Raw genomic sequence first — 18,488 nt, 5'->3', positions numbered from 1 at the left:
GGAAATAAATCGAAATGCAATAAAAGACTAAAATAATCAAAAAGTCAAAGTTTCTTTGGGTTAAAAGATCTAATAAACTGATAAACCTTTGACAAAACAGATCAAGAAAAAAATAAGACTAAACACATCTTTAGGGACGCCTGGGTGGCTCAGCTATTGGGCGTCTGCCTTCGGCTCAGGGCATGATCCCGGGATCCGGCATCGAGTCCCACACATCAGGCTCCCTGCATGGAGTCTACTTCTCCCTCTCCCTGTGTCTCTGTCCCTCTGTCTCTCTCATGAATAAATAAATAAATAAATCTTTTTTTTAATTAATTAATTAATTAACACATCTTTCCCCAAAGATGTCTATCTTGCACTATCTCTTCAACATTCTCCTTACATTCCAGACCATAAAAATATTTCCCTTATGTCACATTCTGAATATAATAGTTCCCCGTGAGCTATGATCAGTACTCAATTACCTGAAGTAACTTAAGGCAGCTTTAGGGCCTAAAAATTAAAATGATCTGGGGGCGCCTGGGTGGTTCAGTCGGTTAAGTGTCTGATCTTGATTTCAGTTCAGGTCATGATCTCAGAGTTGTGACATCAAATGCCAAGTCAGGCTCTGCACTGGGTGTGGAGCCTGCTTTAAGATTCTTTCTCTTCCCTTTCCTCTGCACCACCCCCAAAAAAATAAATAAAATTATCTGGGCAGCCCGGGTGGCTCAGCAGTTTAGCACCACCTTCAGCCCAGGGTGTGATCCTGGGGTCCCGGGATTGAGTCCCACGTCAGGCTCCCTGCATGGAGCCTGCTTTTCCCTCTGCCTGTGTCTGTTCCTCTCTCTCTCTCTGTGGCTCTCATGAATAAATAAATAAAACCTTTAAAAAATAAAAATAAAAAATAAAATTATCTGATTCTTCTAAATTTCTATTTCTTTTCAAAAAAAATTTTCAATTAAGTTGCTACAGAACAAAACAAAAACACAAATAACCTGAACTTAAGATGTAGTATGACAAGAAATCCTCTTTCCCAGTCTCCACTTGTCAGAAATAGCGGCTAGTGTGAGGTAACCCAAATGTGTGCAGAAAAGGTGGGGAAGCAAAGGGGGGAAAGGGAATGTCAAGAAGAGATTTAGTATATTAAATACTAGATAATCAGCCACAGAAAATTGTATTAGTTAACTATACAAAGGTTTCAAGGATCTCCATCACCTTAACAACTAATGATTTATAAAACTTTATGATTAACATAAATAACTGCAGATATACTTACAGTACCACCTACTATTCTTCCTAGTGGATACCATGCTCTTTCATCAAACCAATTTAAAAATTCATAGAACCCATGGGATGCAAGATGATGTGTTGATCTATAGTTAAACCTAGAGAAAAGAGGAAAAAAGGAAATGTTATGAAAATGTGCTTACCAGAAAGAAATAGCCCTATCTTGTTAATACTATAAATGTAAATATATGGCTACATACTTATTTCTTTCATAGAAATTGAATAATATTATTCTCCAAGGAATAGGCTTATACTACTTGTATATGACTAAAAACAAAGGACCCCCCCTCTTCAAAAAACCACACTTACAAAATTAATAATGCTCAAATTAACATTTGGCCATTGCTTAGATACAGGTGGCAGTACACAGCTATATATTTGAACAAAAAAGGTGAGGGTACCTGGAATTCACCACATGGTCCAAATCAATGATTCTCAAAAGATAAAGAATCACTGACGGAAGACAGCAACAAAACGAAAGAAGCATACCTGACATGATCACCTTCAATTCTACAACCCTAAAGACTACAGGAATAAAGAATAAATTATAATCGCACTAGAACCATAAGAGAATAAACTATTTGAGCACTGTAAAACGAGAATATGACCTTAAGGAATGAGAAATTTAATCAATGAAAGACAAAAGACAAATGAGAAGAAATGCACTGCAGCATTTTTAGACAAATTTCAACAAATACAAAACTAAGCACACCTAAAACAATTTGAGAAAAGTAAGCAATATGAAAGCTATGCATCACATACAATTGGAATGCCACAGGAAGCAGAAATGAGCCTATCTGAAGAGACTAAGAAGCCACAGCAGCCTGAAAGGATGTAACAACTGTAAATATGTATGCCTCTCAACATCCAAGCACCTAAATATATTAAGCAAATGTAGCAGATCCAAAAGCAGAAACAGACAGCAATACAATAATATTAGGGGACTTCAATATCTACTTTCAATACTGGACACATCATGCAAAGAGAGTATCAGTAAGTGATATCAGGCTTGAACTACACTCAAACCAAATGAATCTAACAAATTAATATAGAACATTGTATATGACAGTGGCAGAGCCCATATTATTCTCAGGCACATACAGAATTTTCTCCAGAATATATAATATGTTAGGTCACAAAAACAAGTCTTAACAAATTTTAAAAGACTGAAATTATATCAAGTATCTTTTCCAACCATCATGATAAGACTCTAGAAATCAATAAGAAAACTGGAGAATTCAAAAACATGTGGAAATTGAAAATATGGTCCTGAACAATCAATAAGCCAAAGGAGAAAAAAAGAAGGACAATTAAAAACTCTCTTGAGACAAACACAAATGGAAATATAATACAGTAAAACTTAGAGAATGCATCAAAAACGATTTAAGAGGGAGGTTTAGAGCAATAAACATGTACATTAATATAAAAACAGATTTCAAACAATGTAACTTTACATCTCAAGGAACTAGGAAAATAAACGATGTCCAAAATTAGAAGAAAGAAAATAACAAAGATCAGAGCAAAGACAAATGAAATAAAGACTAGAAAAACAAAGATCAACAAAACAAAGAACTGGTGATTTTGAAAAAATAAACTGACAGAACCTTTAGCTAGACCAAGAAAAGAGAGACGACTCAGATAAATAAAATCAGAAATGATACTACAAAAATGCAAAGGATCATAGGAGACTACTATGAACATTTATATATCAACAAATTGGACAACTAGAAGAAATGAACAATTACAAAACATATAACCTACATCAAGATTGAATCAGGAAGAAATAGAAAATCTAAACAGACCAGTAAGTAAGAAGATTGAATCAATAATCAAAAATTTCCCAAGAAAGAAAACCCCAACAAGATGGCATCAATGGCAAATTCTATCAAACATTTAAAGAATAATTAATGCCAATCCTTCTCAAACTCTTCCAAAAAATCAGACAATACTTCTAAAACTCAATTTATGAGACCAGATTTACACTATCAAAGCCAAACAAGGGCACTAGAAGATAAAATTATAGGCCAATGTCCCTGATGAGCATACATGTAAAAATCAAGAAAATACTAACAAATCAAATTCAATAGCACATTCTTCAATACAACATGATCATAATCATACAGCATAATCAACAGGTATTTACCCCTAGGAGTTGAGGATGGCTCAATATATGGCAATCAATAAATGTAATATACCACATATTAATAAAAATGATGAAAAAATCATATGGTCATTTCAATAGATGCAGAAAAGACATCTGGCAAAATTCAACATCCTTTCATGACAAAAAATTCTCAACAAATTGGGTATAGAAGGAAGGGTACCTCAACATAATAAAAGTTACACATGACAAGCCCACAGCTAAATCATACTCCATGGTGAAAATTTAAAAGATTTTCTTCTAAGATCAGGAACAAGACAAGGGTGCCCACTGTAAACACTTCTATTCAACATAAAACTAAAATCCTAGCCAGAGCAGTTTGGGGGGGTGGGGTGGGGAAGGCATCCAAGTTAGAAAAGAAGAAGCAAAACCGCAGCGGACATGATCTTATATACTGAAAAACCTACAGACAAAAAACATCATTCAAAACTCCGCTGCATTTCTATGTACTAACTGAAATATCTCAAAGAGAAATCAGGAATGCAATCCCATTTACAATAGTATTAAAGTCAATAAAAGGGCAGCCGGGGTGGCTCAGCAGTTTAGCGCCGCCTTCAGCCCAGGGCCTGATCCTGGAGACCTGGGACCGAGTCCCCCATCAGGATCCATGTATGGAACCTGCTTCTTCCTCTGCCTATGTCTCTGCCTCTCTTTCTCTGTCTCTCTGTGTGTATCTCTCATGAATGAATAAATAAAATCTTTAAAAAATAAATAAAGTCAATAAAGTATTTAGGAATTAATTTAACCAAAGTGAAAAACATGTACACTGAAAACTACATGATGAAAGACCTAAGTAAATGGAAAGATATACCATGTTCTTGGATTGAACCATTAATATTGTTAAAATGACCACAGTACCCAAAGCAGTCTATATATTCTATGCAATCGCTATAAAAATTACAATAATATTTTTCACAGAAATAAAAAAATAATCCAACAATGTGTATGGTACCACAAAAGACTTCGATTACACCCAAGGCAATCTTGAAAAGAAGGTGGTATCACAAAGGTGGAGGACTTCAAAATCTATTACAAAGTTATAGTAAACGAAACAGTATGGTACTGGCATAAAAAAAAAAGAAATAGACCATTGGAACAGAATATGGGGCCAAGAAATAAAATCACACATGCGTGGAGTCAATTAATCTTTGACAAGGGTGCCAAGTATAAGCAATGGGGAAAGAATAATCTCTTTGATTAATGGTGTTGGGAAAACTGGATATTACATGTGAAAAAGAATAAAAGTGTACTCCTATCTTATACCAACCACACACAAATTTTTTTTTTTAAGATTCTATTTATTCATGAGCAACACACAAAATGAGAGAGAGAGGCAGAGACACAGGCAGAGGGAGAACCAGGCTCCATGCAGGGAGCCCGATGTGGGACTCGATCCTGGAGTCCAGGATCACACCCTGGGCCGAAGGCAGGCATGAAACCACTGAGCCACCCAGAGATCCCCCCCCACAAAAATTAACTAAAAATACATTATAGAGTTATATTAACACCTAAAACCATAAAACTCTAGAAAGCAAAACAAAAAAACAGAAAAAGTTCCTTGACATTGTCCTTGGCAATGATGGGGGGCAGGGCATCAAAAACACAACCAACACAAACAACAAAATATTTTTAGTATATGTGCTGCCGAAGCAAGCACTACAAACAACAAAATAAAGTGAGACTATCAAACAAAAAGTTGGTGCAAAGCAATGAAAAAAATAATATGAAAAGGCAGTCAATGCAATGAGAAAAAATATTTGCAAACCATATACCTAATAAGAAGTTAGTATCTAAAATATATGAGGAACTGAGGCCACTCAAAAACCTCCCCAAGGGTGCCTGGGTAGCTCGGTTGGCACTTAAGCGTCTGCCTTCGGCTCAAGTCCTGGGATGGAGCCACAAGTCGCGCTCCTTCTTCAGCAGGGAGTCTGCTTCTCCCTCTTCACCACTTGTTCTCTCTCTCTTTCTCACCCTGTGTCTCTCTCTTTCAATAAATCTTTAAACACACACACACACACATACACATATATACACACACCTCCCCAAAACAAAAACTAATCTGGAGGGTATTATACTATGAAGAAATAAGCCAGACAGAGAAAGAAAAATATATGGTATCACTTGTAAGTGGACTACCTTAAAAAAAAAAAAAAACAACAAAAAAAAAAAACAGTTTAACTTAGAGTGGTGGTAGCCAGGGGATGTGGGAATGTGGGATTGGGACAAATGGGGAGATGATGGTCAAAAGGTACAAACTTTCAGTTACAATATGAATAAATTCTAAGGATTTACCATACACCATGGTGACTATAGTTAATAATACCACTTTATACACTTGAATGTTGTTGAATTAGATCTTAAGGGTACTCATAAAAAAAAAAGCAACATGTGAGACAATACATATGATTAAATTATGTAATTATTTCATAATTTAGGTCTATCAAATCATCAGTGTATTTAAATATATGCAACTTTGTCAATTATATTTCAATAAAGCTGGAAAAAGGATTATGAAAAAAATTAAGAAATCTAAAGATAAATCCAGAAGGTTTTACATTTCTCTTACCTGGGAAAAAGAAACCTCATATATATCTCAATAGATTTCAAAATGCCACTGATAACTACAAGTCTCTGGATTTTTACACCATAATCTCCAGTCCTTTCCCTATTTCCTGTGCAGGCAGCCTCCTCTACCCAAGATCCTCTCATTAACTCATTCTAACTCTCCCCAAGAGATGTCAATCACTCTTGGGTCTCTTTAATAATTATTACCAGCATGCCCTACAATCTACCTGCCTACATCTGGTTTTTTGTTTGGGCTTGGTTTTGTCCTTGAATGTCACAGAGGCATCTCCAACTCAATATCCAACTAAACTCATGATCAGACTCCTATCTACCCCCAACACATATAAACATATGCCTGCTTTTACGATATTCTACCACCTAAGTTAAAGACAAAAATTTAGAGGTCATCCTTGACCTCCATCCTTCTCCTTCACATCCTACACACATATCATAATCAAGTTGTCATTTACTCCTTAAATATCTCTGAAATTTGTCCACTATAACCGCTATCACAAAAATACAAAAGATCCTAAGAGACTACTATGAACAGTTATACACCAACAAATTGGACAGTTTGTCCCCTCCTTCCCTACTCTGATACCAGCACTCTAACCCAGGCTATCATCCTAACCAAACTCCTGCAATAGTCTCCAACTCATCTCCTAGATATCCAATCTGTACACATCTCAACAAAGAACATCTTTTCAAAATGCAAATGTGATCATACTGTAATTTTCTACTAATATTCAAAGGCTTCCCCTATTAAAAATTTAAAAAAACCCATGTATTTAAAAAGGAAGGAACCTCCACTTCTTATTATAAAGCCATACACACTTTAGCTCTTAAATAATGCTAGTCTCATTTCATACCTTACTATATTCCTACTACCCAGATATAGTAGCCCCCTTTAACTGTGAGGGATAACATTCCAAGCCCCCCAATGAATATCTGAAATTGTAATGGAACAGAATCCTTTACATACTGCATTTTTTCATATACATACCTATGATGATTAAGTTTAACTTTATAAATTAGGCACAGAGAGTAACAATAATAAAATAGAATTATAACAATATAGTGTAATAAAAGTAATGTGAATATGGTCTCTCAAAATATTTTATTGTATGGTACTCATCCTTCTTATGATGATATGAGATGATAAACTGCCCACATGATGAGATAAAATGAGGTGAATGATATAGGCAATATGATGTAGCATTAGGCTACTGCTGACCTTCTGACAGGAGGATCATCTGCTTCAGGACTACAGTTAACTGAAACCACAAACTGAAGATCCTTCCTAGGATCTTCAGACTGCTAATTCCCTCTCTCTGGATCACTAATATCTCCCACTCATCCTAAATAATTCACCCTTCAAATTTCAGCACATTTCTAAGGATGATGTTGTGAAAAGGTGTAGTGTGTTTTTTTCTTCCTAACACTTGCCAAAGATGTAATTTCACATCAGTTCACTTAATATTTACCTCACTAGATAAACACTCCCATTAGGATACCACTGTCTCCAGCATCCAGGACACCACGTAACACAAGTAGTCCTCAAATATTTAAATGAATAACTGATTTCATAAGTATGTTTTTCAGTAGGGGTGAGATACAATCAAGCTACTTTGATAGGTACCTAATACCAGTTTGAAATAGTATCCCCAAATTAAAGACAAGGAACAAATTTTAACTACACTTCCTGGGATCTAAGCCTAAAGGCATAATTAAAAAGTTAGGATAAACAAGAAAGCTCATTAAGATTCTATTAAAAACCTAGTCAAGGTACCTAAAAACTAAACATAAATATAAGCAGAATGTGTTTAGTCCCATTTTATCCCCAGGATCAAGTTACTCCTGGTATGCGAGACTCCCAGAATTCCCTGATGGAATCTTACATACCCATTCTCTTTGATTTTCAGTTAGCTTCCTCCTGTCTAAATTATCATTTGTTTTTCTATCCATTTTCTGGCTTTTTCCAACCCATCACAATGAACAATCTTCTGGAATGCCCTTATGGCTTTCATTGTTTTTTACTTCCTGGAAGTGAAACAACAGGACTATAAAAGGCAGTACATTCAATTCACTGGGTACTTGTAGTGTTATAGTAGTCACTATTTTTTTTAGAACCATAATATAGTACCACATCCTCATCCTTCCCAACCATAAGACACACTACTTAAGTAATCTAAGTGTCCTGTGTGATAGCTAAATTAACTGTGACTGTAGGGGTAAATAAATAAAAAGTGGACACTCTATCCAAGAGTTCTTTCTTGTTGCTTAGCAATATTACCAATATAGGATTACCAAATTTGGTTCTTGCCAACAATGGTAACTATATGTTGATATTTCCATGATAACTCCTGATGCTGAGTACTTTTCATTTATTTACTGGCCATTAAAATTTCCTCTTGGGTAAAAGTGTATGTTGAAATACTTTGCACATTTTTTTTTTCTAGGTGATTTGATTAAGTTCTTTATAAGCTGTAAAAACCTCTTTCATTCTGTGGCCTCTCTTTTCATCACAATGGTATTTAAAAGAATAGAAATTCTTGACATACACACCTAAATTTACCAACATTCTGCTATAGGGTCGTGTTTTACTCCTAGGTAAAAATAAAGTCCTAACCCACCCCAAAGTTATAAGGATATTGTTTAATTCTCTTCTTCATAACAGTTTACAATTTCAACTTATTTATTTAGGTCTTTAATATACCTAGAATGGGTTATTTTACATGGTGTGAAATAGGGATTGAATTTTATTTTTATGTTCTCTTTTTAAATAATCGTTCCACCATCATTTTTTAAAACAACTAGGGGCGCCTGGGTGGCTTAGTCGGTTGGGCATCTGCCTTTGGCTCAGGCCATGATCCCGGGATCCCGGTATCAAACCCCGCATGGTGCTCCCCACTCAGTGGGGAGCCTGCTTCTCCCTCTCTCTCTGCCTGCTGCTCCCACTGTTTGTGCTCTCTCTCTGTCAAATAAACAAATAAAATCTTCAAAACAATCCTATCTTTTCTCCACTCCTCTGAAGTTCCACCTCCATCATATATTAAGGATTTGTTAATGTGCAGATCTGTTTCTGGATTGTCTTGTTCAAGTGGTCTTTATTTCTATCCTTGTATCAGTAATATGTAATCTTCATTACTGGAGCTTTAAATTATATCTTGACATCTGGAAGAACCTTCTTATTAATTGTGCCTTTTATTTTGTCCTTTTGCATTTTTATATAAATTTTAAAATAAAGCTTGTCAATTCCACCAAAAAAAGAAAATGTGAGGCTTTGATTGGAGGTCCATTAACTCCACAAACCACTTTGGGGAGAATTAACATCCTTACAATACTTGACAAATCCATAAATATATCTTCTTCATTTAAATCTTTAACGTCTCTCCAGAAAATGTGTAGTTTCACCTTACAGGTCTTGCACATCTTTGCTTAGATTTATTCCCATCTTTAATGGTATATTCATTTAATTTTTTAAAATTCTGCTTGACATTGACAGGAAATCTCTTGATATTTTTATATTGATTTTCTAACCAGAAATATTGCAAATGCTTATTAATTCCAATAATTTATCATTAGATCCCTTCAGACTTTAAATTTGAAAATCAATAAACATCCCCGTGACTGTTAAAAACATATAGATGTGCCAAAGACACTTCAGGTTTTGAAAGCCGTTAGAATAAGTAGTTTTTTTCCTATTTCAGTCTATTCAAAATATCAGTCCTTACAACTGACAATCTTTTCAATTAGCAGAAAAATAGAAGAATATTAATTTCAAAGTAAACAAAGTTAATCAAAATAGTTAAGACATACAGTATGAAATTCCAAAATGGAATAAGCTACTGCATTTCAAACTTTTAAGGGCATACAAACTTTATTCAAATAAAATCGTTATGAAAAATAAAAGATAAAGTATACTTTTCAAAAGAAATTTAAGTTGAAATTTATAGTATTTACTTATAAAGCCAAACAGGAAGAACAATTAGATGCTTTCAGTGAATACAGAATCTTAAACTTGAGGTTACATATCATAGTTGCAATGATGTTAACCATGTCATCTAATTTTTCAGCATTTTGGTTCACAAAATTGATATTTGTCTATCAGTTAAAATTTGTACAAGGGAGAATTTTTAAATGTTTTCCTTGTTAAAGATACTGTACAATTAGATGGAGAAATCTATTTGGAGCCTAAAAGAAAATTGATTGAAGACTGACTACAAAATTTTTGTATTTCTCATTATGTGTGTGTATGTGTACACATACATATAAATTATATTTGTAAGATTAAACCAGAAGCATGCAAATCCAAATTTATAAAATATCATGACATTGTGCTGCCAATTCAGTTGTTAGTATAGTTTGATTATTTTCTTTTATGGAATTCCCAGGATACCTCTGTGGAGCATTAAACATCCAATCCAAACTAATCTTTTTTTCCAAAGACATACAAATGGCAACAGATATATGAAAAGATGTTCAACATCACTCATCACCAGGGAAATGCAAATCAAAACCACAATGAGATACCACCTCACACCTGTTAGAACGACTATTTTTTAAAAAGACAAGAAATGACAAGTATTGGCAAAGATGTGGAGAAAACGGCTCCCTCATACACAATGTTATAGGGATAGTACAGCCACTATGGAAAGTAGCATGTAAGTTACTCAAAAAACTAAAAATAGAACTAGCATATCATCCAGTAATTCCATCTCAAAAAGATATCTGCACCCCAAGGTTCACTGTAGCACAGTCGAGATATGGAGACAATTTATCAACTAATGAGTAAAGAAAATGTGGCATGTAAAAACAACTCAAATATTATTCAGCCATAAAAAGAAGGAAACCCTGCCATTTGTGGCCACAAAGATGGACCCTGAAGGTATGCTAAGTAAAATAAAACAGAGAAAGACAGATACTATATGATCCTAAAAAACCCCTCATAATCAGAGAGCACACTGGTTGGTGGTTGCCAGAGGTAGGGAATGGGGAAGGGTGAAATGCGTGAAGGTGGTCAAAAGGTATAAACTTCCAGTTATATGATAAATAAGTCCTATGACATAATGTATGGCATGATAACTATAATTAACAATACTGTTCTGTATGTTTGAAAGTTGCTTAGGGAGTAGATCTTAAAAATTCTCATCACAAAAATAAAATCTATAACTAAATTTACTGTGTTAATCATTTTGCAGCATCTATATATATCAAATAATTATGCTGTACACCTTAAACTAATAGATTGTTATATGTTAAATAATCTAAATTTTAAAAAGGGTTTCTTTTTTTTTTTAAAGGAACCCGGGGGGGGCAACGTTAGTAACTTAGGAGAAAAAACAAACATCTCAATCGAAACAAATATAAAAAGCATTTGGACTGACAACACAAATACACTTGATTCTATTATTAAGGAACTTTAACATAAATTTATCAATTTTTAGTTTCACCTTCATATTGTTCAATTTTAGCATGGTCATTCTCAGGCCTTTGTTCCATCTACATAGAAACCTACCACAGCCATACATTATATTCTTCCTCATGCAATCCTCTCAAACCTGAAATTCACTCTTGAAGAATCTTCTCTAATATTCCATCACCCCCCCGCCTAGTCCTTTCACTTGAGCCTTGAAAACATCATTTTGGAACCTCTACTGTAGTTCACCTCATAATGAAATATCTTTTCTCTGTGATTTTTGTATCCTTGGAGGTATCTCATAGTTCCTGGCACTTCATTCACGAGGTTCAACTAATGTTTAGTTAATTCTCCTTTTTTGGAACACCAGTAATTAGAACATTGACTTAAATTTTTATCTTCTATTTTCTTCTTCATTAAACTCAAGCAGCTGTGTGCACAAAAGCAGTCAATTTTAGCATGTCCAATTTACATATTAAAAAAATTTTTAAGTAGCGAGAATAGGAGGTTACAGAGAAAACAAGAGGACCATAAAGTGGTAACTACTGAAGCTGAGTGATGTATGCCTAGAGGTTCCTTATATTATTAGATCTACTTTTGTGTATGTTTGAAAATGTGTGGATAAATATATAGTTTACATATACACAGGTATGTATATATGAAATTGTAATAAAATTTATATACACATATTATTTACATAATTATACACATAAGGAACATGATACATATATATATTAATAAAACAAACAGGTATGTGGCTTCTAGAAGCAAGTTCTTTATTCCTATTTTCTTACTTTTCATGGTTTTCTATAGATACATGGAAAGGCAGTTATAAAATACAGTGTCTCTGAAGAGTCAGATGTATGTATATATGTAAACTTTATTATGGAAAGTATCACAAATACACTCACTCTCATACATACAAATTAGTTTTCCCCAAGTAAAACTAGGTAAACAGACTGAAAAATGATGCATTAAAGGTTAGAAATCACCAAAATAAAATGGAAATAAAAGAAAAAGGTGGTAAAATAACATCTATCTTAAAATAGTCTGAGAACACTATCAGATTTTTACATATATCCATTCTTTTATTAATATTGTCAAGTAACTTTCAGTATTTTAACTTCAATAATATAATTTGTTTTGAAACAAATATGACAAAAGATAATTATTAATACAGATGGTAGCTACATGATGTTCTTTATCGTTCTATCTACATTTGGTTTATATAACGTTTTCATGAAAGTTTTTTAAAAATAATGAATGCCTCTACCAAATTCTCTCAACTCAATGTCGAAAGCCGTTCTGCAATTCCAATAATGTGTGGAAAAATGACTTCATTAAGACAAACAATATAATTTTCACATGGACATTTTTATTTTCTGAAAGGAGCATATCAATAATTCCACTACTTCCTGATAACAAGCAAACTGGCAGTTCAAAGATACAAGGAAAAAAAGTGAGGATAAAAGAGCACAGTATGATTTTTAAATTTGATAAAGAAAGTGCAATAGCCACATTACAAATTAAAAGAGGTCTTAAGAGATCCAATTTTACACAGAAGCTAAGATACGTTAATTTTGCTTTCTTCTGCAATGTATATTTAGGTAAGACCTAAATGTTCTTTGGCTATTCAAAGACACTGCATTTTATAACTGCTTTTCCCTGTATCTATAGGAAACAATGAAAAGAAAATAGGAATAAAGAACTTACTTCTGGAAGCCATCCACCTGTTTTGCTTTTTTAATCCTTGCAAATCCCACAGTTCATTATTTCTTCATTACAATAAACCCATCAGAAGTTAAGAAAGGTTTATGTACTTGATTTAGGGAGAAGAGACTACCTCCTCAAGTAGCAACATGTGATTAAATGATGAAATCTTATTTATGAAAAAAAGGTTATATTTCTTGGGTTCTAGTACAATCCTGTATTCAAAACATTACAGCTTAGAACTTTACAAGCTGATTTAAAGTTTATCCAGCATATACTGTATTGTTTCTTTATGAAAACAAACGCTAAATTCCATCTCATTTGTAAACCAGTACTGTATATTTATGAAAGAGAAGAAAAAGCCATTAACAGCTGCCTCTGCAAATTTTTCCTCCTGTAAATCTTGTTGGATGTAACCACTTGTACATTTGATTTTGGATTTATTTCATCTTATATGAAATAACCTAAAGTACACCCTAGAAAGTAACAACAAAAACAAACTCTTATGATCATGAAGCAAAATACCACAATATACCCTTAATCTTAAAGGTTAAAAAAAAAATTATGCCTCAGCCCTAAAATTAACCTACAGCTTTTCAACCTTCAAGAAGAAACCTCTGGGGGAAAAAAAGAAGAAACCTCTGAGGTGGGAAAGCGTTTTGTTTATTTAATTAACATTTCCAATTCTCTACAAAAATATGGCAGTATGTCAGAAAAAATATTAACATAATTGGAAAATGCCTAAGAATAAATGAAGTGGAAAACAGTATATTGTTATCCTTAATGCCATGATGAACCTTAAGGCATCTAATACCCTATGACTAGCTTTTGAAACATAATATATAGTATGTGTAGAATCCGAATTGGCAAAGCTAAGAAATAAAAGCTTCACTAATTTACAGGAGGAAGTAAAAGACAAAGTTCTAGCCCAAAAACAAGAGCTAAAGGCAGCACTGAAAGTAAAACCTTGACAAGCTTTCCAAGGGCCAGTTCTGTCATTCTTTTCCCTAAATCACGTTACTTCTCTAAAACTATCTACCAAATACATACAAGTAATTATATCTTCAACTAATGTTTCCTATTGGACATTTCTGGGGAAGGGAGGTGTGGGCAGGTGATGTTGCTTTTTTTTAACACTGGCATTAAATTGATTGTCTCAAATAAGTGCCTGTTATAACAATTTCTACCTTTTTCCTATACAGATACAAGATTAATAGTTTTAGATAAATTTAGAAACAAGATTTATGGAATAAATTCAAACTATAAGTAACCAGTCTAAATACAGAGGTGATGAGACACAAACATGTTCACATCCCCAAAGTGTTCTATCCACAATCTGATTTTAAGACAACACAAGTCTAGTTTAGCTCAGCCTTTGCAAATAAAAATCTAAGGAACAGAAGAGTCGATCAGAAACAGAAAAGAAGAAAGAAACAAAAGAGAGGTAACAAATGCAAGTAGCAAATGAGGGTTAGGAGAGGAGGGAGGGCAAATGGAGAGTGAGGGGCGGAGTACTGTACCAAGTATTACCACATCCCAACCTAGTCCCCTTAAGAGGGAAGTCCTGAATCACCCTAGTATTTTAATTTGCCTTGAGGGATCCCTGGGTGGCACAGCTGTTTGGCGCCTGCCTTTGGCCCAGGGCGCGATCCTGGAGACCCAGGATAGAATCCCACGTCGGGCTCCCGGTGCATGGAGCCTGCTTCTCTCTCTGCCTGTGTCTCTGCCTCTCTCTCTCTCTCTGTGTGACTATCATAAATAAATAAAAATTAAAAAAAAAAAAAGAAAATTTAAAAAAAAATTTGCCTTGAGATGAGAAACCAGATTAACTAAACTTAGGTTTCTATGAAAAATAAGGATATATGGACTCCAAGTGAGGCCTCAAGGTTTCCTCTTCGGAAAAACAACTTATCTCAATTTGACTGCTATGTCCTTCAAAACTTTCCCAAAACTCTTGCCTGTCAAAACATTAGAATAGTATATGCCTCTAAGGGTGGTTAATCTATACTGGGCATTAATATGGTTTTCATTTTTGAAAGATAAAAATCTTCTTTTCAAATTCTTGAGCAAGAAATATGCACCAGCTTTCTGTTAGGCCCTAAGAACAGAGCACTGGCAAAGTCACAGCTCTACTGGAGTTTAAGTGCAATAAACACAAACCAGGTAATTACAGATTGAAAAAAAAAAAGCTTTGGAAGAAATGAAAGGGATGAAACCAAAGAGTGAAATAAGAAGAAGGGAAAGAGGGAGGAAGAGGGGGTAAATACTTCTTTAAACAAGGTAGAAGTGGAGTCTTATAATATTTGTGAGACCTTTAAGGATGGGAGTAACCGGTCATTCCCAAAGGGGAAAAGAGCTCTCTCTAGATAGAGAAACTAGCAAAGGCAAAGACCTTAAGGTGGGAGCGTTCAGCATGTAAGATGTTTAACGGGAGTGGTGAAGAGACAAGTTTTGAGTTCTATTTATTAACAATTATTTTTAAAAATTGTTAACTGTCAGGTACTTTATAAGAACAGCTTTCATTTAATCCTCACACACAAAAATAAAACCTTTCAGGTAGTATACAATTTTATGCCCAGTCTACAGATGATTATACTAAGGCACAAAGATGTCAAATAACTTATCCAAAGTCGTAACAGCCATTAAGTCATCAAACTGGGATTTGAACTAGAGGGCTTTGACTCTGGTGGGCATGGTGAACCTTCTAAGTGGATTTCAAAGTTCTTTATACCGCAGGGATTTGAAAATGTCCATCTAGAAATACATTTCTGACATGAGTCAGGTATAAACTTTGAAGGGAGTGGGAAACACACTTTTGAACAGAAAAGGGCACCATTCTATTTTATATACTTTTACCTGTTTATATATTAGATTCTTGTGTGTAAAGTCTCATTTGAAGAAAGCGTTCAAAAGCTAAAACGAGTGTTTGAAAAACACTGGTATATGTTTAAAATTATATAAGTAAGGGCCACTAAGTAAGTGGCTTAGTCAGTTAAGCCTCTGCCTTTGGCTTAGGTCATGATCCCAAGAGTTCTGGGATCAAGCCTGCATCTAGCTCCCTGTTCAGCAGAAGCCTGCTTCCCCCTCTCCTCCCAGCTCATGCTCTGTCACTATCTTGTCTTCCTGTCAAATAAATAAAATCTTTTTTAAAAGTTATATAAGCAAAAAAACCATTAGCACAGTTCTCTTAGTTAAGATGAAACTCTGAATCCTGAAGTTTATGCCCTTTCTTAAGTCACTTTGGAAACAAAAGGACAGAGAAGTCCAATATATCTCATTATAGATTTTAACTCTTTGGTACATACTACCTTTTAAACAGTCACATCCAGAATACCCATTACCTTGTATGTTACAATCACTGTGTCAGATGGAGAACTTTGGAAGATGGAGCACAATAAATTCTCAGCTGGGAAGAAATACATATCATTTACACTCTGAATTCAATAGCCACTTCTAGTCACAATCCCCCACCGTTGTGCACAGGAGAGAGGGAAGGCAGCACTAATGGCTACCATATATGTCATGTTGCTTTGTAGATGAAGCAAAATTCATTGGTATGTATGACATAATCCTATGTATGCCAATAACTTAAAGATTACATATGCATGTATATGTACATAGATATTTCTTTTTTTTAATTTTATTTATTTACTCATGAGACATGAGAGAGAGAGAGAGGCAGAGACACAGGCAGAGGGAGAGAAGCAGGCTCCATGCAGGGAGCCCGACGTGGGACTCGATCCCGTGTCTCCAGGATCAGGCCCTGGGCTGAAGGCGGCGCTAAACCGCTGAACCACACCCAAGCTGCCCCAGTACATAGATATTTCAAAGATCGAGTATCCCTCAAAGAAATCCTAGGAAGCTACATAACAAGTTGTCAATAGATTGTGCCTCATTCTTTTGACTTTTTTTGAAACAATGAGCAACTGTTAAAGAAAAAAATAAGAAAAAAAAAAACACACAAAAAGCCTAGATAAAGAAAACCGCAGTCAGAAAATGTTACTAGGGGATCCCTGGGTGGCTCAGCGGTTTAGTGCCTGCCTTCAGCCCAGGACATGATCCTGGAGTCCTGGGATCGAGTCCCACATCAGGCTCCCTGCATGGAGCCTGCTTCTCCCTCTGTGTCTCTGCCTCTGCCTCTTTCTCTCTCTCTCTCATAAATAAATAAAATCTTAAAAAAAAAAAAGAAAATGTTATTAAGTACTGCTTGAGCAGTAATAATCATCACCATCTTATTTCCATCAGACACAATCTATAAAATGCTTATTCCAAACCCTTCAGCAAACCTTACTCTCACAAAGGAGATAGAAAGCAAGTGATCCCCTTCTCTGCTTCAAATTTCTCCCCTTCTTGGCAGCTTTGCAGCTTTCTTATACTTCATATATTAAATCAATTCAACCAGTGTGTGTCTCCAGATAACCATACTCTACTTAGTATGCTATAATTTTTTAAGGTTTTTTTTTTTAAAGATTTTATTTATTTATTCATGAGAGAGACAGAGAGGCAGAGATATAAGCAGAGGGAGAAGCAGACTCCTTGCAGGGAATTCCACGCAGGACTCAATCCCCAGACCCTGGGATCACAACCTAAGCCAAAGGCAGATGCTCAACCACTGAGCCACCCAGGCATCCCTTTTTTTGAAGGTTGTATTATTTATTGGAGGTGGTGGTGGGGTGCATGCAAACAGGCAGGGAAAAGGAGCTGGGGAGGGCGAGGGAGGGGTAAAGAATCAATCTCAAGCTGATTCCAGCCTGAGCACAGAGCCCAATTCTGAGCTGGATCCCAGGACCCAGGATCATGACCTGAGCCAAAACCAAGAGTCAGATGCTTAACTGACTGAGTCACCCACGTGCCACAGTATACAGTAATTTCTAATCTTTACTCTCCCAAAACTTCTCATCCTAAAAAGTCATGTGCAAGCATGTGTGTACATAATTTTCCAAAAGACTTGCAATCCCTCCTTCCTCTTCCACTATTAACACAGGCTTGTTTTTCCTCAATTCTTCCTCCCTTATAAACAACTTGCCACATAAATGTTAAGAAACTATTCTAGGACAATGTCTAATGATAACATGAAAATAATGTCTGCTATCATTTGCATATTCAATATATCAAAAAGAAATGAGAAAAGGACAGGTAAGTATTTTTTTCTCATTCAGTTTTCTCCTTCATGTTTTTTTTTTTTTTTAAGATTTTTTATTTATTTGTGACAGAGAGAGAGAGAGAGAGAGAGAGAGGCAGAGACACAGGCAGAGGGAGAAGCAGGCTCCATGCAGGGAGCCCGACATGAGACTTGATCCCGGGTCTCCAGGATCACACCCCAGGCTGAAGGTGGCACTAAGCCGCTGGGCCACCGGGGCTGCCCTC

General features: G+C 35.2%; 1 protein-coding gene across 2 annotated transcripts in view; it reads right to left on the bottom strand.

The window, feature by feature from the left end:
* STT3B (STT3 oligosaccharyltransferase complex catalytic subunit B) overlaps nucleotides 1–18,488 on the bottom strand; it is a 107,604-nt gene that overhangs the window by 60,428 nt on the left and 28,688 nt on the right. For both annotated transcript variants that reach the window (XM_077865543.1, XM_077865544.1), the window contains exon 2: nucleotides 1,256–1,364. In XM_077865543.1, the coding sequence (XP_077721669.1) occupies nucleotides 1,256–1,364 (109 nt within the window). The remainder of the gene's footprint in view (nucleotides 1–1,255; nucleotides 1,365–18,488) is intronic.

The sequence above is a fragment of the Canis aureus genome, chromosome 22 (genome assembly GCF_053574225.1).
Source record: "Canis aureus isolate CA01 chromosome 22, VMU_Caureus_v.1.0, whole genome shotgun sequence".
Classification (NCBI taxonomy): Eukaryota; Metazoa; Chordata; class Mammalia; order Carnivora; family Canidae; genus Canis; species Canis aureus.
This window is presented reverse-complemented; position numbering and strand designations above follow the sequence as displayed.